Here is a 24,678-nt window from a genome sequence, read left to right on the forward strand (position 1 = left end):
ATATTAATTAATAATTATAATATATTATATATATCAGGTTCAGTATTGTTTGGTTTCATGCATACACTAGGGGTCTTAGAATGTATCTCCTCCGATAAGGGGAGGGCTGCTATAAATATATTTTACAGCAAGATAATTGGTAGGGAGAAAAAGAGCTGAGAATGGGATTGGAGAATATCAGATGAGTGTTGCAACTTAAAATGGGATTACGCAGACCATGGTCAGGAAAGTCAGGAAAGGTGAGAAAGATGAGGAGGTGTAGAGACCATCAATGAGGATTTCTGTGCAGGAGGTAGTCTGCACCGGGAGGGTACCAGTGTGGAGGAGCTGGGTGGTCTGCTGACTGTGGGAAGAGCAGATTCTGAGTAGGAAGCGGGTAGATGAAGATCTTGGTGGTAGATACATTGAGTGTAACTCAACATGCAGGTAGAGCTGTTACTAAGTAGCTGGTCATTTGAATCTCAAGGTCAGAAAAGATACATGTTTGGAATTAATCAGACTATTAATGACATTTACATCCTGACACCTGATGGAGGAGTTAAGGGAGTGAGTAGATGAAGAGGAGAGAAAAAGACTGAGCTTCAATACTGAGAAGTAGGGGTGCAAAGGAAACAGCAGAGAGGAGCTTCCAAGGAGGTAGGGAAACAAGGAAGTGCCTGGGGTACTGGAAACGGGAAGGAATGATTACCTCTGGCAAATCCAGCTGATGGTCAGTGAGATGAGGACAAGAATTAACCAAGGAGAGCACATTCCATACCCAACTCAGGGATTTCACAATTTTCCATTTGTATTTAAACACTTTTTGTGTTTGTGCTTTATCTCCCCAGCTCTACCACCAGCATTCCAGTGCAAACCAACACCGGTCCACATCTTCCCTGAAGCCACTCGGTCCCACATCTGTCCTTCACATAGCAATCAGGGTGATCTTTATTAAAACACCATCTACTCTTATCTGAAGTCTTTCTACTGCTTACCATTGCTTTTAGAATAAAGCTAGCATCTCTCCAGTGTCCTCCACAGTGGAAAGATCCCTCTCTTTTCTGCTCATCCTCTCTCACCGGCCTTTAGCACAGAAGAGTTCTGTGTCTCACCTCAGAGTCTTTGTATTTGCCGTCTCCTTTCATTTGAGATAGTCTTCCTCTTGATTTTCAAATATCTGGTTCCTTCTCTTCTTTCAGATTGCAGCTCAGTTGTCAACTCCTTAGTGAGTCTTTGCAATTGAGATTCACCTATCATTTTATATTTTTTCTATTTTTTGTGCATTGTCTACCTACTTTATTAGAATGTAGGCTCCCTGATTATTTGAAATAATATATCTCTTTTACATTGCTTTTCTCCAGGGCCTAGCCTGGTGCTATTGAGACATAGTAAACATTCAGTAAATATTTGGGATTGTAAGAATTCAAGGGTCATTGCTCCTTTTTTCTGTCTTTGTGAATATCACATACAGGAAAGTAGGTTGGGCCCATCTGTCTGTAAGGATGGTATCTGTTCTTTAAACAGACTACGATAAGATAGTCACAGTTGTTAAGGATTGGCTTGAACTTGAACAACCCAATACCTCACACAGTTTAGGGATTTACTTATGCAACAGTGTGTTGAATGGCTGCTGTGGACCAGGCATTACACTAGTCACTTGTTACACAGTGATCAACGAGATAGATATAAAACTCTGTGCTCGTGAAGTTTATAGTCTAGAAAAGGAGATTAACTTTCAATGAATGATTAATTTAACACACAAACAAACAATGTTATGAAAAATGTAGCTGCTGAGCACCTCTACATGCCAGGCATTGTGCTAGGTAGAGGCATTGAGGTTGCAGCAGTGAGCCAGATAAAAATACCCCTGCTCCTGAAAGTTTATATTCCAGAGGAGAAAATAAACATCACATAGGCACATTTTGTAGTGACCTGGAAACTGAGTTCTAGGAAGAAAAAGAAGGCACATAGTTGGGGGCTGGAGGTTGCAGTATTCTACCAGGTGGGCAGAGCAGATGACCATGAGCAGTGACTTCAGGAGAATGCAGGGGCCACCTGCTTTCAAAAGAATGGTAAGGGAAGTGACATTTGGCTGAGATTAGAAGGAGGCTTGGGAGTCAATCAGATAAACAGAGGAAACAAGCATAGAAGAAGATCCCTGGCAGGAAAATCATTGGCAGGAAAGAGCCAAGTACTTTGGAGGGATGGACTGAAGCCCATTTAGCAGAATCGTGGTGCACAAAGAACAAAGTGTGAGATAATGTCTTAATTACTTTTCTCATTGCTGAGACAAATTACCTGACACCCAAAGTGAAAGAAGGAAAGGTTTATCTTGGCTTACAGTTTGTAGAGGTTTTCGAAGGTTTATCTTGGCTTACAGTTTGTAGAGGTTTTCAGTCCATAGTCAGCTGGTTCCAAAGCAGGGCCGTGTGGCCCAGGCACGTGGCAGAGGAGAAACAGTCCCCAGCAAGGCAGGCAGGAAGCAGCAGAACAATCAGCAGCAGCAGCAGCAGCAGCAGCAGCCTGCCTCCCCTTAATCCCAGCATCACACCCTTAATCCACATATACACACACCCTAATCCAGCCACCTTCGAAAATGTTTCTTGACCACATGAGGCTTTGGGGAGGTTTCCAGATACAAGCCATAACAAACGAGATTAGAGGAGAACATAGGACTTTGGCAAGTTTTAGAGATCACTTTTAAGAGTTTGCTTTATCTCAAGTGTAATGGGAACCATTTGGGAGGTTTTGGTAAGGGGGACGACCTTATGTAATTTTTGTTTTAAATACTGTCATGTTTAATTGGAGCAAGAACAGAGACCACTTAGGAGCCCAGGAGGTGAAGTTGCATTCATAACACTTGACGGGTGGTGGTTTTCAAATCAAAATTTGTTTTTATAACTATTGGAATTTCCATTGTTCCGATATCAATTTGGAAATGCCAGCAATGTCACTAAATAAATGTGATATATTTTTCAAATATGCTTTTGTTATAGGCACGTAAGAGTCATGTATTCTACTTACACAGCTGTGGTCTTCTATTTTAGAAAGCTCTGAATATCCAGTAGCAGCTATAATCAATCAGCAATATAAAGTGCACTCACATTGTCTTCTTGAATGAGGTACATTTGATAATGTGTGTTATACTTTTTGTTTAATCATTATGTAAGCCATTCCTAACCTGAACTTGCAATTTGCTAAAAAAAAAAAAAAAAAAAAAAAATCTTTTTCTTATTATATAACCTTGACTGATTTAATGAAGCTGATATTTCCCTTTATGAGGAACAAACCTAGTCATCATCATCTTGCCTGCAAGTTTGGAAGAATGTATATAATTTAAGAATTCTAGCAAGACTAGGTGCATTTCTTGAATTCAATATATATTTATTCTAAAACAGTCACAGTTCATGAAGTAGCAAATCAAAGTAAATAAGGTTAAAAAAATCAACAAAACATTTTCCATTTTCGAAGTTCTGTGTTTTACATTTGCCACATTATTTACTGGGTGTTTTCATTTGTTATATATTATATATATATTACATATTATATATGTATTATTTATATATGTATATTTACATATATGTGTGTATACTATAGTATATAATATATAATAATGTATATAATATATATGCACATATATGTATATATATATATTACACACACACATATATACCTATATCTACTACAAAGTGTTATTGATTAGTCCATAAAAGCAGGCATGTTTTGTCTCCCATTCAATCAGTGACTCAGTCTGTCTCATTTATTACCCAAATGAAGTGACAGGTTTTGTCCAAGTTGTTTTGTTAATATTTTAACATATACATCATAAATATTAGATCCATCTTCAGTTCTAATCCAAGTTTAGATCCCTGTGGGTATTAGCCAGCTCAGGCTGCCGTAACAAAATAACATACCCTGGGAGGCATAACAACAACTTATTTTCTCGTAGTTGTTGCGGTCGGAAATCCCAGATCAAGGTTTTATCGGTGTTGGTTTCTTATGTGAACTATTTTCTTGGCTTGTAGAAGGCTGGTTTACTCTCTTATGGTCCTTACAAGAATGGAGAAAGAGAAAGCAAGCAAGCTTTCTGTTATCTCTTCTTGTAAGGGCATGAAACCCATCAGACCAGAACCCTACTCTTTTTTTTTTTTTTAATTGAGTTTATCAGTACATTTTAGGGATACAGTACAGTTACATTCATTGTTGGGATCTTGTCAGAACCCTACTCTTGTGACCTCATTTTGCCTTAATTGCTTCATTAGAGACCCCATCTCCAAACTGTAAAGTCATACTGAGAGTTAGAACTTTAACTTATGACTCTGGGTTGGGAGTATACAGTGAATAGCGTTATAATTATCTAGAAATTTGTAAGATTGGATTAGACAACTCTAAAGGGACACTAGGATTTTTTCTAGAGGTATTTATAATTTCTGGGAGAGAAGGAGTTAATTTTAATAAAGGTGTGAATAAAGTAAGAAGTGATCTGATACCCTGATAATTCTAATTAGAAACTGTTTTGAGAATACTGCATGCTTTATGCTTGACTTATTGGGAGGAAGGATAGCCCTAAGAGGATTGATTGGATATTGAGCCCTTAAGCTCTTCAGAGGAATGAATCAAATAAGAACAAGAATTATTTCATTACCACTCATTCACCCTTTCAACAAATATTTATTGATTACCTATAGGTAGTAGTTATTGACTGTTCTTTTGTCTGGGCATTGAATAACACAGTCAAGGCCCTTGTTTTCAGGAATATTGTTATTTTCTATCTTGGGGTTATTTCTTATCTTGGGGTAGTTGCACAAATGAAATGAAAACAAGTGCGTGTAGGCAAAAGACACAAAGCTGACAACATAATATTGAAGAAATCGGAGGATTGATACTACCCAATCTTGGGGTTTATATAAACCTACAGTAATTAAGACAATGTGATACTAGTAACAGAATAGACAAATGAGTCAATAAAAAAGGGTACATAGCCTAGAAATAGTTGATCATTGACAAAAGAGCAAAAGGAACATGATAGAGAAAAGATGGTCTTTGCAGTAAATGGTCCTGGAAAAATTGGGCAGCCTCACAAAGAAAAAAAAAGAATCTAGCTGGAGATCTTATACTCATCACAAACAATGAACTCAAAATGGGTAGCATATTTAAATGTAAAATGAAAAACTATAACATTCCTAGAAGAATATAGGAGAAAAATGTATATGACCTTGAGTTTGATGATAATTTTTTGCGGACAACACCAAAAGCATAATCTATGAAGGAAAGAACTGATAAAATAGACTTCCTTAAAAATAAAAATTTCCAGGCCAGGGATTTAACTCGGTGCCGCAGCTTGCTTCGCAAGTGCAACATCCTGAATTTGATCACCAGTTAAAAAAAATTAATTAATAAAAAGAATAAAATTTTCTGTTCTATGAAAGACACTATGAAAATAATAAAAAGAAATGCCATAAACTGGGAGAAGATATTTGCAAAAGACATATTTGATATAGGAGTGTTACCATACATTTAGAAAAACCCTGTTAACAATTAGAAAAATAAAACCATCCTGGTTGAAAAAAATGCACCAAAGATATTATCAGACACCTCAGCAAAGAAGACAGATGGCAAATAAACTTGAAAATATGTTCTACAACCTATGTTACCAGGGGAATGCAACAGTAAAATACCTCATGCATTTATTAGGAGAGCTAAAATCCAGGCCAGTGACAACATCAAATGCCGGCAAAGAGCTGGAGTAACAGGAATGCTCCTTCTTTGCTGGAGGGAATGAAAATAGTATAGCACCGTGGAAGCAGGTGTGGGGGTTTCTTACGAATCTAAATAAACCCTGACTATATGGTTCAGGAATTTCGTCCCTTGGTATTCACCCAAAGCATTTAGAAACTTGTGTCCATATAAAATACTAGCACGTGGATAATTATAACTGCTTTGTTTGTAATTGCCAAAACTTGCAAAGAACCAAGATGCCCTTCAGAAGATGAGTGCAAAAACTAACCTTGGTACTTCAGTGTGGCACTAGTCAGTGCTAAAATGAGATGAGACATCAAACCGCGAGAAGACAGAAAGGAAACTGAAATGCATATCACTGAGTGAAAAAAGCCAAGCTGAAAAGGCTGCCTACTGTGTGACATTCTGGGAAAAACAAACCTATGGAAACAGTACAATAAAAATCAGTGGTTAAAAGACAGTGAGGAGGAAGAGATGGGTGAACAGGTGGAACATGGAGGATTTTAAAGACAGTGAAGCTACTCTCCATGGTATAATAATGGTAGATGCCTGTCAGTGTCCAAGCCCATCGGATATATAACACTAAGAGGGAACCTAAGATAAACTATGGATTTGGGGTGGTAATCATATGTCAGTGTTGGTTCGTCAGTTGTAACAATCGTACCACAAATGGGGGCAGATGTTGATAATGGGGCAGGTTGTACCTGGGGAGGTGGATGGAAAATCTCTGTGCTTTCCTCTCAGTTTTGCTATGAACCTAAAACTATTCTATGAAATAACACATATTAAAAAATGTAATGTAAAGAGGGCTTCAATCAGTGTTTGGCACACAGGAAGCGATAATTTTAACCATAATTTCATTTATTATTAATAATTAAACATTGACAATAAGGCATATTGGAAAAACAGCACAAGGTAAGTTTTTAAGGATTGTTTGATAATTGATTGAGGGTTCCTGCTGACTTTGAGGATGTCATTTTATGATTTTTAGTGCCACCACTTTGTTCAATATCTGGACCAAATACGCCCCCCGGCTGCCAGCTGACTACTACAATGAAAAGCTCCTGAAGGTTGGAGATAGCCTTTGTCGCATGAAAGTGAGTGCCTGTGGAGTACGGAGAGCCAAAATAAAACTCATTCAACTAATTATTATTTGGCTATGTTCCATTCCTATTTTACATTTTGATTTTTTTTCTTAGAAAAGAACCATGAATACAGAAAGAGCTTTTTCATTTTGTATTTGAAATTCTCCAGGGCTGAGAAGTTCCTGACAGACAGGAGGCTGGCTGGGGTGGAAGAAGCTTAGCGGGGTTAACGGTGGGTGTGGTAGGCACACAACAGGAAGTGCTGAGTCATCGTGTTCCCACCTTACACAAAGGAGCCCAGACACCACTTCCTGTTGTTTTTCACATGGTTGGCCATGCCCACTGGACAGCTCTCATGTCTACTGGCCACGCTGTAAAGTTGTCTAGTTCTGTGTCCCATTTTAATGGCTTTTAGCTCCTTCTGGATGTTTTCTGTATGTGATTCTAGCAGTCATTCCTTACACGCTCTGTTTCTTGCTCAGTATTATATCCAGGACCGAGCTTGCATTATCATCTTAGTGCCTATGCCTTGGAATTCTGCACCAGTGGGCTTGGTTTGATAAGACCTTGGCATAGTTTGGTTTTCAGTTAATGATAATATGAGTTTTTCTTTTAAGTTCTGGTGTAGATCCAAATTATTCTACATTACAGGAGTTTTAGGGCAAAATCCCTGGCCCGGAAGATTGTAACAGGGGTGACTTATTGTCTGTCTCATAACACCAATCAAGGGGACAAGCAATGGTAAAGGGCAGGAAAGGAGGTTTAATCAGTACCACCATGCTGGGAATGGCAGATAAAGGGATGCAAGAACTGTCTTGGGGGGCCTAACAGAAACTTTGGGGTTTTATAGAAATGAACAATGGCCAAGCGTTGGGATTTGCATAGTGAGGTGTCTGTGTGGCTGGTAGTTTAGGTGATCCTGGTTAAGTCCTGGTCTGATTGTTACCTCAGAACTGTTTCTAGGAGAGCCAAAATCCTTTGAAGGGGAAATTCTGTTCGCATTATGAGATGATGGTTCTTGGTTAGGGGGGTTCCCTTGGTTCCAGTCATGGCGTAATTGCTCCTGCTTGGAGGAGACCTCATTATGATTGGTCTGCAAAGCTTTGGTTTATTCAGAAATCCATGGTGCAATTTTAAGGCGATGACATGCCACTTTGGGGTATGGCTACACAGGGTCTGGAACTGGAGGTTTTAAAAAGCTGGCAATTGGTTGTCCCTGTAAATCCTGAAACTTACTTTAGTAACTCTCATCTTGGTGCCTCAGTTCTGAAGGAAGGTGAAGTAGGCTAGGTAAATTTAGGGCTAGTAAAATCTTATAATTCAGACACTCCTTGAGCGATTAACAAACAAGGATCGGACCCACATTTTAAGGTAATAAGGGAGAAAGAGAATGTAGGCAGAGATGCCAGCATTATCCTGCTTGAGTCACCCATCAGGCATCTGCTGGCCCAGCCCCTAAGTCCTTGATAAAGTATGAAGTTTTTGGATAAAGAGTTATTTTATCTGAAAGAATTTATTCCAGACATGGGGGTTACCCAGTAGTTTCTCAGTCTTCAATTTCTTGGCTTCTCCCCACTTCTATTTTCTGGACTTGAGTTCTTTTGGTCTGAGAGGTAAGTTTACTGAAGAAACAGAAGAGATAGAGCTTGCATAATAAAGAACTGAGAGTTATTTTCCTCTGCCAAAATTAGAGATAACCTCAACCCCATGTATGTGGACCATGGCTCTTAGAAACTTGACAAAGTAGTTTGGAAAAATATAGAAAACAACAACAACAACAAAACAACCCAAAACTAGGTGAGACCCACCGTGTGAGCTGTGTTCATGTTCTTACTGACTCGTGGCTTCTTTTGCTCGGCCTGTCGGAAAAATCTACAGAAGCACCTTGGCACAGCAACAAGGCTTTTATTCTTATACTGTAGTGCAAGGGGGAAAGAGTGGCAGGAAGCAGGAAGCTCAGGCTGACCCAAACACAGGACAGCAGTGAACATGGTATCTCCAGGGTAGGCAAGGACCTGGTCTCTCAGTATCAGTGCTCTTAGCGAGCCTCTTCATGGCACTCACGTCTCATTACTCTCTTGGGTGTCCACTAGGGTGTGATTTTTATGATGCTAATACAGCGAAGGGAACTGTATTAGCTGGCACTGGCTCCTTATTATCTGGGAGAGTTCCTAGTTGGGTTTGCGTTAGGGAAGGTCACTTTCCTGCCCCGTGGGTTTGTTTTTAATGATCTCACGATCTCACGTCTTGGCTCTGGCTTCTTGGTATCTGCTAACCTCATAGTCTGAAGGCAGGGCTGTCTTTCCATTCTTTTGTCTCCTGGTGTTTTATCTTAATTGTATAGCCTTGAAGACTGGCCCACTTTTTAACTGTAAAGCCCCCGATTTATTCATTAGCCTGTGAGACTGAAGGGCTAGCCTAGCTGTCTCCATGTGAAGTGGGATAGCAGTTTGGGTGATACATGGAAGACAACTTCCTTTCTGTTGTTCCAGTTCTACATCTGCGAAGCCGGCAGTGCACAGCACGACGGGAGTTTTTGGAGGGGTAACCAGGTTGGGGGGATATTGGTAGTGGGAGGAGGAAGTTGATAAAGCAAGATGATGATAAGTAGGAGGAGTTAAGGATTCATAATGTTTCTGATAGAAAGGCCTAGAGAGGGTATTTTAAAATTCAATTAAAGGAACAACAATAAAAAACTCCTATCTATGTTTCCCTGATGGCAAAACTGGCTACTGAAGGCATTTATAATCCCGAAAATGAACTCAGTTTTTAATTTGATTTCTATTTTAATTATAATGAAGATCATGTTATGGGAGAGTCTTGTTTTGAACCTATTTGAACTTATTATGTGAATCCATTAGAATGGGAAAAATTCAGAATTAATTAGTGAGCAAATGACAAGTCATCAGAAATATAAACAAAAGTATTGGACTGTGGATACCTCCTAAGGGGCTAGGTAGCTGTCGTTTTGCTTTTCCTGGAGAAGTAGGTACAGTGCAGGGAGGCAAGGAAAGGTTGTGTCAAAATCAGTTTTAGAGCACTGCTCACATCCCTTGTGCAAAATTCTCAAGTTTAGACCCCTCTTTCTCCCAAGACATAAAAACATGGGTGACAGAAATGAGGCAGCTTACTCGGTGGGAGCATAGGCATGTTGGCCCAGTGTAGCTCTCAAAGCTGAGCAAGCCAGCTCACTCCCTGTCTTCATTTCCTCTCCTTTCTCCTCCCCTTCCGCCTGTCGTTTTGACCCCAGGAGTGTCCCAGAAGCAAGGCTCTCATCTCTCTATTGAGTATGCGGTTACTACTACCTACTACCTGGTGATGTTGGACTTTTGAGCATTTGTAGATTTTACCACATATAGCATCTGAGTGAATGTTCTTCGTGATCATAATGGCCCTTTATCACAGAGGTCTTGTGGAGTGTGGAATTAAATAAAATAATGCATATTAATTGCATAATGTGGTTTCTGTCACATGGTTTATACTTGGAAAATGGGGGTGGTAGTGATAGCAGAAATATTAATGACCAATACTGATACTATTACAAGTAACAGAAATATCGCTTAATCTTACAATGATATTTTGAAACTTAAATTGAGTTCTCTCTTTATTTTAGGAATATAAACTGGCCCTTTTGCAGTGCTATGGGAGATATCTTCAGCAGTTTGCTACCCATTTTGATGAGAATAAAGCAGATGTGAATCAATTCAAAGCTGTCTTTTTCCCAAAAGGCTTTGGAGATAAAACTGCTGGACTTACAGTAAGATGAGAAAACCTAAAAAAAAAAGCTAAAATAACTATGCTTCATGATTAGTTATGCAACATGTCATTGTGTGGACAGCCTCTAAATGCCTTTTATTGGTTTATCATAGCATCTGGCCATGTGTTGTAAGTTGCTTAATAAATGCTTTCAGAGCAGGATAAGGAAGTGAATTTATTAATTTTGTAACAAGAATTTCCAGATTGTGTCAATATAATTGCTTTCATTTAGCAGAGGTTATTGTTATAATAACTAATATTTAGAGAGTGTTTTGAGTTTGAGTTTGCAAAATATTTGGGAAAATAGAATCGATTCTTTCAATAAGTATGTTTGAGTTAGATACTATGATTGCCGTATTTCAAACAGAGGCAAATAAAGCTTATCTCACAGTGCGGAAGAATGGCTCTTGGCTGGGTGTGATGGTGCGCACCTGTAATGCTGGCACTCTGCGACCTGAGGCAGGTGGGCCACAAGTTCTAGCCCAGCCTGAGCAATTTATGATTTAGAGACCTTGTGGAAAGAAAGGGGGTGGGGTGGGGAGAGGACTGGGGACATAGCAGAGTGCCAAGGCCATGCATGGATCAGTCCCTCAGTACCACGGGGATCTTTTGATAGGAAAATAATGTTTGATTTCTGCTAACCAGTATTCTTATTCATTGCTATCAATAACTCGTGTGCTTGCTCCTCTTCTAATGCATTATATAAGGCTGAGGCTGTCACTCAGTGGTAGAGCACTTGCCTAGAATGCAAGAGGTCCAAGGTTTGATCCCCACTAACCTCAAAAAACTGTATTATAAGAATGATTACCTTAATTAGGCCTCATTACAGTCCTAAGATTTGGAACTGTTAGACTCTTTTTTTTTAACACATGAGAAAAAAGAAGTTTATTAGGGATTAAGAAACCAGCCCAGCCTGCCCAAAACAATGGGCAGGGTTGGTGTTTGAACTCTGAGATGATTCCAAAATTGTGTTTTTCCAAACTTGATGCCTCTTTGAAGCTTTGGGAACAGTGTTGGTTGGCTAACAAGCAGAAGATCTGAAGGCATGGTTGGGGACCCCTGAACAGCTCAATTGGGTCAGGACACAGGTACAGAAGCAGGAGTGAGAATCCTGGGCAGTACAGGTTGGCATCCCATTGGGAAGAGCACAGAAAAGTCTCTTCCAGCCTCCTGGTGTGGCACTTTCACCCCACAGTCCCCAATGCATTCGCCACACTTTGTCAGATTCAATCTCTTAAGGATAAATCACCACTGATTTTGCCTTTGCCTTTTGGCTAAAGATCAAATTCCTCAGAGTGACAGGGAACATTCTCCATGGTCTGCCCCTGGGCTGACTCTGCAGTCTCATCTCTTGAGTTAACAGCTTTTTATCCAGACTCACAGAAGACACTCAGCTGACCACAGCAGCCTCCGTAAGCACCCCTGATGCTGTGTGTGCCAGGAACTCTTCCTCTGCTGAGAGCAGGGCTCATTTCTTCCTTGTCTTGGAAAGCTTCTCACCTAGAAGAGTGTGACAAACAGAGACTCCTGATCAACATTTACTGGATGAATTGAGTAATGGTAATAGTCACATCTAAATCAACAAAGAGGTTAAAATTCTGCTGGGTGGGTTTGCAAAAGTTGGTTCAATTTTACCTCTTTGCTAATAGGACTTTTTGTTTTTCTTGGTACCGGGATTGAACTCCGGTCCTTGCACTTGTGAGGCAGGCGGTGGAACCACTGAGCTAAATCCCCATTTGAGTTTCTTTTGATTAGGAAAAGCCAAACCTGACTAAGTGGATGTTTTGAAGAAACCGAGCTTGTTTCTTTCTGTGTCACTCTATTACACTAATTTTGCACCATTGTTTCTATTTTAACTTTCTACATTTTTGAGAAATGCTTTCCTGAGTTGCATAAGCCTTATTTCTGTTTTCCCATGTGTTTCAGTTTCATGCTTTGTCTGGCAAAAATATTTGCAACTACCAGCTGGTCTGTGACAGCGATGTGAACCTGCAGAACAAGGACTCGGTGAGCCAGTGTCTGCAGATCTTGTCCTCCTTAAGGCTCATCATGCAGGCGGCTCTGCCCCAGGAGCGTCTTTGCTGGATTGTCTTCAACGGTAAGCACCAACACGCTGCACTTTCCACGCTGCACTTTCCACGCGGCACTCGAAAGTTATGTAAATGCCCATGTGAGGGAAACTCGATTACCTTGTGATTTAGAAAATGTATGCAATTCATGATAGAGTGTCTTTTTTAAATTTAACATGTGATTTACATTTTAATTCGTCCGCCAAGCAGGGTCTTTCTAGGCTTCCCCCTGAAGGAAGGGTCGGAGGCTGTGGGGATTGATCGGTTTGGGTTAATAAGCGGGGAAGGGTAAGGGACAAGTGACAAGGGTCCAGGGACGCTGCGGGTCAGACTGGTCCTGAGCACCATCCCTTTGTTTGTCTTCTCCTGCAAGGCCTTGGCACATGCTTTTCCCCTTGTGCTCAGCAACATCTTCCCCCTACTTGATATTGAATGAGGAGCTCTGAGAATACACACGCACATGCATGTATCTATAGCTACATGCATGTACCTTAAATGTGTCTGTGAAGAAGTGAATCTGAGCTAGAAAATGTAACATTGTTTTTCTCTATTCTGGGGTTACACTCAGTTACTATATTGTTCTCTGGAAAATATATACGTATATGTATGCATTAAATGCATATATATCATATAGGTATGTTTTATGTGTATATACTGTATACATATATGTGGGTATATACAATACGCATATATTTGATGGTGTTTGGAAGGGATAATCTCTCCCCTCTCCTCCCCTCCCCTTCCCTTCTTTTTTCTTCTCTCTTTTTTGTGGAGCTGGTGCTGGAAATTGAACCCAGGGCCTTGCACATGCTAAGCAAGTGCTCTACCAATGAGCTACACCCTTGGCCCATTGGGTAGTATAGTTTTAAACAAAAATTAAAAGTGACAGTGTTTTGATGTGTGTTAAGACCAGGACAAAGTAACTCAATAACTCCAAGAAAAATATATTGGATTTCCCTTCGTCTCATATATGTGTGTATGTATATTTATCAGCCTTTTCTTTCTCCATTCATCCCATATTATATTTTGGTTGAAATTTGACTTCACATTGGCTGCCTGGAATGCAGCGGACTTGGATAAGCTTTTTCAGCTCAGGGATGGTTAAGCCTTTGTGGCTGATTGTCTCAAGTGGACCCTCAGTTCCATTAGTCACCACTCTCCTCTCCTGTGCCTCTTGGTGGGAACAGCAGAGCAGGAACAGGGCTGGGATGTAGCTGGGCCTTGCTTAGGGAGTGCAAAGGTGAGGCGGGATTCCACCTTGCGTGCTTTTAAGTTCAGACAGAGATGCAACAGACAAAGCTAGTGGGCTTCCCGGATGGACACCTGGTTTGTTAACTCTGCCTACTGATGTGTTTGGGATGGACATTAGGTCTGCCCTACCTCTCATGATTCTGCACCAGATGCCTCTGTGCATGTCTTTTTATAGATGGTGTGAGACTTTTCTGGGAGCAATGTCCAGGGTTATGGGAGATACACATACTGGACTTTGTTTCACCAACTACTGTCCTTGCATCAGTGTATTCGTCTACGGTTTATTAAATCATCTCACGAACCAGGCATTGTCCTGGGAGCTGGGGACACAGGCATGGTACAAACTGTTCTCCTGCTTACCTTGACTGCAGGGAGATGATGTTTCACAGTCAGAATTGGTGGAAAAGAATAAAGGTGAGGAGGAGAGAGAGAAGGGGCTGGGCTGGGGGTGGCCTGCAACTTTAGCTGGAATGGTCAGGGAGCCTCACTGAAAGGACAGCTGAGCAAAGACGGGAAGGAACCTGGGGAGTGAACCACCCGGATCTTTGGGGAAAGGCTGTTCCAACAAGGGGATTAACAAGTGCACCGACCCTGAAGTTGTGGTAAGTTGGTATTGAAGTAGTCCAAAATATATCTGAGTGAAAGGTCAAATGTATTTATCAAAATACATTTGACCTTTCATTCAGACAACTCTGTGTGTGTGTGTGTGTGTGTGTGACTGGGGATTGAACCGAGGGCCTTCACTCTGAGTTATATTCTCAGCCCCTTTAAATTTTTAATTTTAATATTTATTTTGAGACAGAGTCTTATTAAGTTGCTAAGTTGTCCAGGCTGGACTCGAACATGTGATCCTTCTGCCTGAGCTTTTCAGAGTGCTGGATCACAGGTGTACACCACCATACCTGGCTTTTTATTTTCTTTTAATTAACTATTATACATATATATGCTTGGTTTCCTGAGATATTTAACCAATCTTGATTCTTTATGAAAGCTAAGTAGGTGGATTATCCTTGGATAGCATCATCCTTCTCAGTTGACCAGAACCCAATTCATTTAGACTCTCAGCTTTTTTGATGGTGGCCATCTTTGTTGAAAAGCAGTCACATGATTAGGTGTGAACTCATGTTGGACCAAAGTGAAACAAAACCAACTTCCAGAAATACGCTGAGACCATCAAGTTTCAGTCCACGTTCCACGCTATACCATTTACTCTGCAGTCTGGCTTCTGCGGGGGGAGTTTGTGAGCCAGGCCAAGTTCCTGAACTGTCAAAGAACTATTCAGTTACAGCCAGGACACATTCAGGCTGTAAAGGTTGGAGGCGCATTTTGAGACACAGAGGGCCCTTGTCATTCTTGAGGGCTGTCTCCTGTCTCCTGTCTCCTGAGGCTCTGCTGACTTCCAGCTCTCCGTCCCTGCCGGGTTTGTTCAGGCTCCTGGCTTACACCTGAGTCACGTGTCCTGTGGGGAGTAAGCGTTTCCTGTGCACACTCATACTTGGTGACACTTTTTTTTTTCCTACAAAGAAACACAGTCATGGAGTTTTATTTTTAAATGTTAAAAGTAAAGGCTAACAAAGCTAAGTGGAGATAATATGTATTCTGGGCTTGAGCTGCTAAGAGCAGGGTGGCTAGAGTGGTTTCTTCCCCAGTGGGTGTTGGATGAAATGAGCGACTCCAAGGCCTGAGCACCGTCACCCCAGAGGGCCAAGTCCTCAGCATGAAGGACCAGCTGCCTTCTCTGTGACGCTCGAGGGGCCATCAGAATCTTGGGTTTTATTCAGTGTTTTTGTCACTGATTTGGTGTAACAAGCGCTTATTATGCTTTCAGGTGTGTTTTAATCAGGGGTATGTTTGGGAGCAGATGCTGCTTTCTTCGAAGCTTTTAAAGTTTAAACATGAACGTAGGCTTCCTGATTGTTGAATTTTGATGGTTATGAATTTTAGACTGGATATTTTGCAGACAATATTTAGACCAGTTGTCACCACAGTCACATGCCCTTTTTTTGTGTGATTATGGACTTCTTTATTTTTATCTTTACAAATCAATGATTATGTTTTGATAAACTAAATTTTCCCAATGTTTTTTTTTTCAGCTTTAATTGAGTTTATTGGTACATTTTAGGGATATAGTACAGTTACATTCATTGTTGGGATCTTGTACCTCTACATGACAGGTAGTCTGGGTTCTCATTTTTTCCCCTTGTCCCTGCCCTCCCTTTACCCCCTGCTCCCCTCCCCATCTGCAAACACTTTATTTCCATCTTTGCATTATCTCACACTTTTTTCTTTTCCCTTATTACCCTTCCCCTACCCACCCCACCTTGTGCCATCTTCCTCTGGGCGCGTTTACAACACGGGAACCATCCTTGTGTTCAGCCGCTGGTGGAGGGTGACGTTCTCCCCTCCTCCCTGTAACTGTGCCACCAGCCTTCTCTCCTCATTTCATTAATGTCCCAACATTAAATCGCATAGTAATAAAATGCCACTTTTCATTAGACTGCTTAGAGGACATATAAATAAGGGGATCAATGTTATGTGAGACTACAAATGAATATAGCATAAGCTGCTAGACATTATGACTTTAAAATTATCATGAGCTTCAGTATTATGTCATGCTGATCAAATATGTTTTCTAATCTTATTCGGAGATAAATCTTTAGTTTCTCAGCCATAATGGAGCCATGGGAAGTAATTACATTTTATATGCATTAGTAAAACCAGAGTACATAAATTATGCCAGTAAAAATTCTTTTGTTCAGTATATTTCATAACTTGAATTGCCTTTAAGATGATTTTTTTTCAACGTATTTGAAATATGGCTATATTTGTTATTTTAATGATTTTTTTCTACAAGATAAAATTCCACAAGAAAAATTGTAATGATGACTCTCTACTCTTATGAGATTTTCTCCTGAATCCACAGAACTTAATCACAGAACCACAGACTTGAACTTCAGAGGTTGGGGCTATAGTTGCCATCGTTTGAGTGTGACACATGTTAACCACCTTTTTCTCCCCCCAGGTACCATTTACATTTACACCATTTGCAGAAAACTGATGATCATAGGTTATTCTTCCAAGGTATGAAATGTACTGACCAAGTTTTCCCCTCCTTATTTCCGTGTGTGTGTGTGTGTGTGTGTGTGTGTGTGTGTGCACGTGCATACCAGAGATCGAACTCAGGACGTTGTGCTTGCGAGGTAGGTGCGGTGCCACTGAGCTAAATCCCCGGCTTTCCTGTTGTTTCTTATGGTTTTTATTATACCATACATTAAATACTATTTGGTGAATTTGTTATAAAAGGTTCGAGACTATGCATATTACATAATTTTAGTGGTATTAGTTTTACTCTCATCATAATCATATGTGAAAATGTGGTGGACAATAAAGTATTAATAAAAAGTAAATGAATTTCCCCAAATGATAAGTACTCCCCAGTGTCCCTCCATCTGGCCACCGGTCATACTTGTCACACTTGATGATAAACACCCTTCTGGGGTTCCTCTATCTCTAGGTAAGGGAACCGTCCATCCCAGCACACACGGGACAGTCTTGCCGATGCTTCTTGTCCTCTAGTAATTTTTGCCGTTTTGAGACAGGGACTGACCTTGAACTCTCTATATAACCCTGGCTGGCCTCCCTCTTATGGCGATCCTCCTGCCTCAGCCTTCTGAGTGCTGGGATTACAGGTGTGTGCTACTACCCCTGTTAGCTGGAGTAGTTATTAATAGCACTCTCTTTTACTTTCAAAAGTGTCCAGGTTAGATTGATAAACTGTGATCACCCTGTATATATGTTGTGCAGTTCTTGGAGATTACTTTTGGCCTACATGCTACCTGGGTGAGTGAACACCCAAACTCTAACTCATTCACAAGGTGAGGGCAGGGAGTTCTGTTTTATAACATGACTCTCACTTACCAGAGCTCACTGCTTAGTTTTGCTTGAGGAGGCTGTTGACACATCTTCTGACTTTCTTACAATGCTGGTGGCACATTTGTCAGCAGGAGACATATTTATTTTCTGCATTTATTTTCCATTCATTGTAATGTAGGCCAAGAAGGGTAAATATACTTCCACCGAGACCCTGCTGGAGTTGTTGGCAGCTGAAACACCACTACTTTAATTCAGCTTTATTGCATGTGAGCGCTCACCCTGAGTAGTCTGACGCTCAAGAGAGGAACTTCTTTCCTCAAAACACACTTTAACAACACCTAAAAAATAAACACATCCTCACTGGGTAACACTGCAAATCTTCTTTCTCAAATTAAAACAAAATCAAACCGAACCTTTATTACTGACAGTGGCTGAAGAAACTCCGGACAGCAGTTTGAGTGTACATGAAACTGAGGGGAGACGGCCCCAGGTATAATATAAATTTGGCATACGGATGATCCCAAGGATTCTACGGTTCGTTCCGGTTGGCTTCCTAACAAGAATTTGTGTGCTTCTGTTGCTCCCCTTGTACCACCTCGCAGAGCCATGTAGCTGGTCTGCCATGGTGTCTGCCTGCCAAAGCTTCCAAAGGCAGAGGCGTCTGTGCCAACATCAAACTCTTGGTGTTCATTCTTGTTAACATCGAGCGGATTGTAATTCAATGTGACAGTCATCTTAAAGTCATTTCTTGCAAGTAACCCCTGTAAGACAGTTCCTCTCCCCCTCACGTAACTTGAGTTTGTCTCTGGAAAGTAAGTGGTAGAGGAGGCCGGTCATATGGTGCCAGCTTTGTGGGAAGGGAGTGCGGGGAGGGAGGGGAGAGCTGTCGGGTGGTGAGTGGTTTTGCATTGGGCACTTGAGGATCAGAATGAAGCTCTTTCAGTTTGGTCAATAGAGGAAGGGAATTAATTTTCATCTAGGAATTCCCCAGCTCCCAGCTGGTACATTGATTCCTGAGATGAAGCTACAAATGGACCTGGGACCCCAATTCTGTAGTAACTTTAGAGTTCTTGTCTGATGAGGCATAAGACAAAAGGAGAACCAGACCTGGGATCCTGGGGTTGTTCTTTGGGTCATTCCAGAGTAATTTAAACACCCGTGTTTTTGTTCTGTCATAGGCAGCATTCTTGATTAGCTTACATTTTTAGTATATGAATATTGTACATTGAATTTACATTTAGAAAATCAAATCATCTAACTGGAAATTCATTCAAGCATGATTTTACTTAATTTTTATGAGACAGTTATATGGTTACAAATTAGTAAGTCATCAGTGCATAGTAAGCTTCACAGAAGAGTGGATCAAAGATTAAGAAAAAACTTGTTTTCAGATGGAAATTTCATTACTTTCTGTGGAACTTAGAGGAATGTTGAAATTAGTCCTTATTGGCACATGGAAACTTCATCTCCCATAAGTTAAACTCAGAAAGGTCTATCCAAATTTCAACTCATTTACTTCCACTCATTTTTTTCTGTGTACTTTGCTGCTCTGCTCACTGCAAATTAATGACACTCGGGACAGGGGTGATATCTCCTGCAAACTGCCATTTACTTCTTTAAAATTGATTTTTAAAAATTGATTTTATTGTTGCACTTTAGTTAGACATAATGATCACGTTCATCGTAGGGAATCTGTACCTGTATGTGGTATATCTTGATTCTTCTTTTTTCCCCCTCCCCTCTCTTCTGCTCTTCTTCCCCTTCTTATTTACAAACGCTCTGTTTTCCACTTTTCCTTCTATTCTTTTTTCTCTTCCCTCCTTTCCTTCTTTTCTCTCCTTTGTTCCCCTTCCCATTTGAACATTTTCTTCCTATTTCTCAATATCTATCATATAGTTTGGTCTTTATTTGTCCTTTCTGTTTCTCACGTAGAGAAACAATGAGACATTTAAACACATGTGTCTGATTTATTTCATTTAAGAGTATGGTCTCAGGATGCATCCATTTACTTAGAAATGTCTCAAGTCTATCCTTCACAGGAGAGTAGTACTCCATTGTATACAAATAAATCTTTATGCATTCATTCATTGATGGGCATTTGCGATCTGAATATTAAAATAGAAACACTAAATCTGCTGGAAGACTGAATAGGTAGAACTCTCAAAGACACAGATGTGGGTAAAGACTTTATTATCAGAACCTAATTGCATAGGAAATATTACAAAGTATCAACAACTGGGATCTCATCTTATAAAAAACTTTTGCACAGCAAAAGAAACCACCGAGTGAAGAGACAACATTCAGAGTGGGAAAACATTTTTTCCAGCTGTTCCAAAGACAAAAGACTACTATCTAGAATATATAAAGAACTCAAAAAAGTCAGACCCTCTGAATTTAAAGACCCAAGGCAAAATGTGCATCTGAAATGAACAGACGCTTCTCAGATGAAGTAGAAATGACAAATAAATATAGGAAAAAATGTTCACCATCACCAATTTTTTGAGAGATGCAAATTAAAACAGTCTCATTCCAGAAAGAATGGCTGCCATCGAGAAATCAACCAATGACAAAGGTTGGCAAAGCTGTAGGGGGAAAAAAGAACCCTGCTCCACTGTTGGTGGGAGTGTAGACTGGTGCAACCACTGTGGAAATCGGTATGGAGAGTCCTTACGAAGCTAAAGCTGGAAGTTCCATCTGACCCTGTGATTCCCCTGGGTGGGGAAAGAATTAAAAACATCATACCACAGTGAAACATGCACACCCATGTTTATAGCTGCGAGATATGTAAACACTCATTTTGTATAGGATGCAGGCCTCACGGGTACCCTTCGTCCTTATTACTGAATCCCTGTTCCGTGAAGGGCTTTCCATACACAATGGTGACACGGTTTTATGAGGTGGGAACTATTTTCACCGTTGTTAGCGTCATCGGTGACATTGAATGGATGTCTACCATCTATCAAGTATAGTGCTAGGCCCTTTTGTGAAGCCGTCCATTTAATCCTCCCATTGTTTTTGAGAAAGGCACTGTTGTTACTCCCTTCTTACAGGTGGTGATGCTAAAGCTGAGTCAACAACATCCCTTCAAGGTCGCACCTGAGGTTAGAGGTGCACTGAGGCCAGAGCCTGTGTGACTCTGTGCAGCCCCATTGGAGTGACACATCTGTTCACTACATTGTCTCCTAGCATGACCATTGTCCTTGTGGTGGGCTGTGTGGGAGGGGTTGGCCTTTTTCTGTTACCACCCTGTATTCCCAAAGAGATCTGGAAGACCCGGACTAAGCAGGGGCTTCTCCCTGAATGGAGTGTGGCAGAACCCTGGCTTAAATTTAAGGAACACATGGAGGTCTGATATCTGAAACTTCTTCCCACAAATACACACAGCAACTTTGCCTTTGTGTATGGAATAACCTAGTCTCTCCTGTGGCATCTAAAACCATAGTATAAGACTTAGCAGACATTGAGGGACACAGTGGAATCCATTTATTCTTAAAACAAAGACAAAAACTATTGATTTCTGTTTCACTTTGCTATAAAAGTGAAGTAGCTTGGTAAAATATTTGGCTCAAGCAATTAGTGGTTCCACATACCCTTCCAGAAACTTTAAATCAACTTTTAAATTGGTTGTGTCATTTTCCTCAAATACTGTAGGCAGATATATGTGGAGCTGCAGTGCCACCCTGTGGCGGAGTTGATGAATTATTTTTCCTAACGACACCTGAAGCACGGTCTTGCTGGACCCATATTTTGAATGTAGATAGAATGTGGTTTTCAAATAATCCTTCCCACTCCCCCCTTCCCCTTTCCCTCCTCCCTCTCTCCCTCCCTCCCTCCTTCCTTCCTTTCTTCTTCCCTCCCATTTCTCTTTCCCGCCTTTCCTCCATTCTTCCCAGCACTCTATCCCTGAGCTACATCTCAACACAAATTTTAAAAAAATAAATAGGCCTGCTATGTCCCATCGTTTTCCTATTAACAGACATAATCATCACCGCCTTGTAGAGATAAGGAAAAATGCTACACTTCAAGTCATCTGTTCTATGGCTTTGCATCTTCTATGCTGAAAGATGGTTTTCCAGGCCCCTGCGTGTTTGTGGTGAGCTTCTCCGCTCTGTCGAGGCTGCTCTCTGTGTGCAGTGGAAAGAATCTGCACCGGGGAGACCAAGAGCTGAATTCCAGCCCTGGGTCTATTGCTTAGAAGCAGTTTAGCCTCTTAGAATCAGATTAGGTTAATCGTAAAATCCCTTCTGGCATGCAAATCTGTGATTTTCTTTAATGCCAAACCCAAATATGTTGGGAACAACTGTTAAGTGAAGCTTTTTTTTTTTTTTTTTAATTTTGAATTGTGAAATCTCTAATACCACCAGTCCTGAGGAATTTTGGAAATCCCGCAAACCACAACGATCCAAATGCAGAAATCCAAAATAGGGGTTGTCGGGAAGCAGTGGATGTGTGTGACAGAGACTCAAAGGGTTTTGATGACTGTGAGTTTTGCGTCTCTTTCCACTGTGGCCAGGTTAGTGGACAGCGACCATGTCAGCAGCAATAGCCAAAGCAGGAATATGGCAGCCTCGGGCCGACTCAGCAGAGATGTGGAATCCAGGGCCTGAGATGGAACATCTCACGCTCAAAGGGGCACTGACTACCCAAGCAAAGCTCCGGAGGGTGCCAGAGAAGGGGAATATGTTCCTGTCAAGTCCAGACGCACCCAGGAGATGTATCCTGGAAAGACAGCTGGAGGCCAGGGCTGGCTGGGAGGGCGGCTTTGTGCTGTCCAGAGGCATACATACCTAGGACCTGTGTGAGGACGGCGCACCGAGGTGGATTCAGTTCTAGATCCTGGAAGTCTTTTACAAGTTGGAAATTGTCTTCTGCTGCCCCATGGGGTGTGCCTTACTGCTGCAAGTAGGCATTCTTGCGGCACAGGGTGAGGGAGACTGCGGGTATCCAGTAATGGTGCCAGTGATGATGGCAGTGAGAATTTTAGAGTGACTTTCAGACCTTTGATTCTATGATGGCTCAAAATATTTCCAGAGTTAGCATCACAAGCCGAAACTTTTAATGTGGGTCAGTTGGTTAGTGGACAAGTATTTCTTGCATATCCCCCATTTCTGGGTAAAATTCTAGATGCCGGGATACAAGAGGAACAAGACAGACAAGGTCCCTTTCCAAGTAAATTCACAGTCTGGTGGGGGGAGCTTAGATTCAGGGGATAACAAAGGATATCACAATCTGTTTTTGAACCTCGATCTAGCCAAGAATTTCTTTCCCTCTGGAGTGAAAGCTGGCCAGACTGGGAAGTTCTGCCTTTTTAGCCTCCTCCTTCCTTTTAGATTTCCACATATACATTACAAGCTCTGTCTCTGAAGGCTCCGAAGATGGTAATGGGGTCTGAGTGGAATCAATGTCTTCCTTAGTTTTACTACTAAACACCATGTCAGCCTGGTGGGTTTGCGCTGTGTAGATGAAGCTGCTGGGCCTTCTTGATGATTTGCCTTTTCAAGGTGAATCATTGACCCTTTATAGACATATTAAAAAAAACCTCATTTCTTCCATTGCTGAAGCCTAGATTGTTGTGGGAAGGGGGGCTTTCCCCCAAATTTATCGCCATGATTTGAGAGTCTAGGATCTGTGTTACCTGATCTGTGCCTGGTTCTGTTGACTGGAGGGTTTTCTATTCGGTTCACTTAATAATGCCTGAGAATATCTGCTCACTTGCTGTGTTGTAGAGCCGGACTGCTGCTGGTGATACAAGCGCAATTAAGACATTGTTCTTGTTTTCAGAGAACACAGTCTAGGTTTAGAATCACACACAGGAAGAAGCTCATGTGACATGAATCTTAAAAACATGTGACATGTGATAGAGGTTGAACAACCCTAGTCTGAAAATCCAAAATGCTCCAAACTGTAAAACTTTTTGACTACCAACATAATGTTGCTAGTGGAAAATACCACTAGTGGAAAATTCTACATCTGACCTCATGTTCCAGATCAAAATGTCACCGGATGGGGTCTGAGGAGGGTCCCCAAAGCAGAGATAGGGACCTTTGACACACCCCACCCACGGAGCAGGCTTCAGGTCTGCTGACTTGCATCACAGAGAAAGAATTTTCCAGACCTGTTCACAAGAGGCACGCAAAGATGTTTATTAGGCAGGATTTTAAAGTACGCACTCTGAGAAAATAGAATATGAGAGGGAGAGAGGTATTCTGTACCAGTGAGCTGGGTACATTTGTGGGGATTTTGGGGTAGAATTCTGTGGAACTTGTAAATCTAAAGAAAGAGGGGATGTCATTTGTAGAAGAAAGACATGGCCCTTTCTATAGCAGAGGGGTGATGGCTATTCATAAATGATAACCATTCCAGGTGAGAGAGGGCCAGCCAGAAGGCCTTTTGATTGGAGAAAAGGGCTGTCCTAATGATGGTGAAAAGTTTCATTTATAGGGGAAAAGCAGGGGCCCAAGCCTGTAGTGTACACCTTTGAGGACCTTAGAGATGTTGGTGGGCTTCTGTCTTGAAGCTGCAATTTTGCTTAAAGTACTATTTTAAAATTGAGATACTCCTTGTCTTCTTTCCACCTATTTTTATTTTTACAATTCTGCCTCAGAACCAAAAGTGTTGGTGCACCAAAGATACTGTATGAAATTACCTTCAGACTGTGTATAAGGTGTTTATAAAACATCAATAAATACTGCGTTTAGTCTTGGGCCCCATCGCCAAGATATCTCGTATTATGATGAAACATTCCAAAATGCAGAAAGAAAACACCCTGAAATCCGAACAATTCTGGTCTCAAGTATTTTGGATAAGGGATACTAAGCCTATATAAATAGGTTGAGAATTTAAATATAAATATATGAATGAGAAAGTAAAATAAGAAATGTATGTAAATAAAAAAATAAAAAAATAGTGGTACACAAACGTCATTT

The 24,678-nt window shown here is 41.0% G+C and overlaps 1 protein-coding gene across 11 annotated transcripts in view; it reads left to right on the plus strand.

Annotated features, from left to right (window-relative positions):
- Cfap54 (cilia and flagella associated protein 54) overlaps positions 1–24,678 on the plus strand; it is a 267,711-nt gene that overhangs the window by 3,091 nt on the left and 239,942 nt on the right. For 10 of the 11 annotated variants that reach the window (XR_781214.3, XR_781213.1, XM_033763843.1 and 7 more), the window contains exons 2-5: positions 6,710–6,815; positions 10,417–10,560; positions 12,486–12,657; positions 16,902–16,960. Coding sequence is in view for 9 of the 11 variants with exons in the window: in XM_033763843.1 (XP_033619734.1) it covers positions 6,710–6,815; positions 10,417–10,560; positions 12,486–12,657; positions 16,902–16,960 (481 nt within the window). In the remaining 2 variants the exon portion in view is untranslated. Of the gene's footprint in view, positions 1–6,709; positions 6,816–10,416; positions 10,561–12,081; positions 12,120–12,485; positions 12,658–16,901; positions 16,961–24,678 lie in introns of those variants that run through there. The other variant, XM_010629157.2, reaches the window with a different exon arrangement.

This window comes from Fukomys damarensis, unplaced genomic scaffold, assembly GCF_012274545.1.
Source record: "Fukomys damarensis isolate Sample0158 unplaced genomic scaffold, DMR_v1.0_HiC HiC_scaffold_15, whole genome shotgun sequence".
NCBI lineage: Eukaryota > Metazoa > Chordata > Mammalia > Rodentia > Bathyergidae > Fukomys > Fukomys damarensis.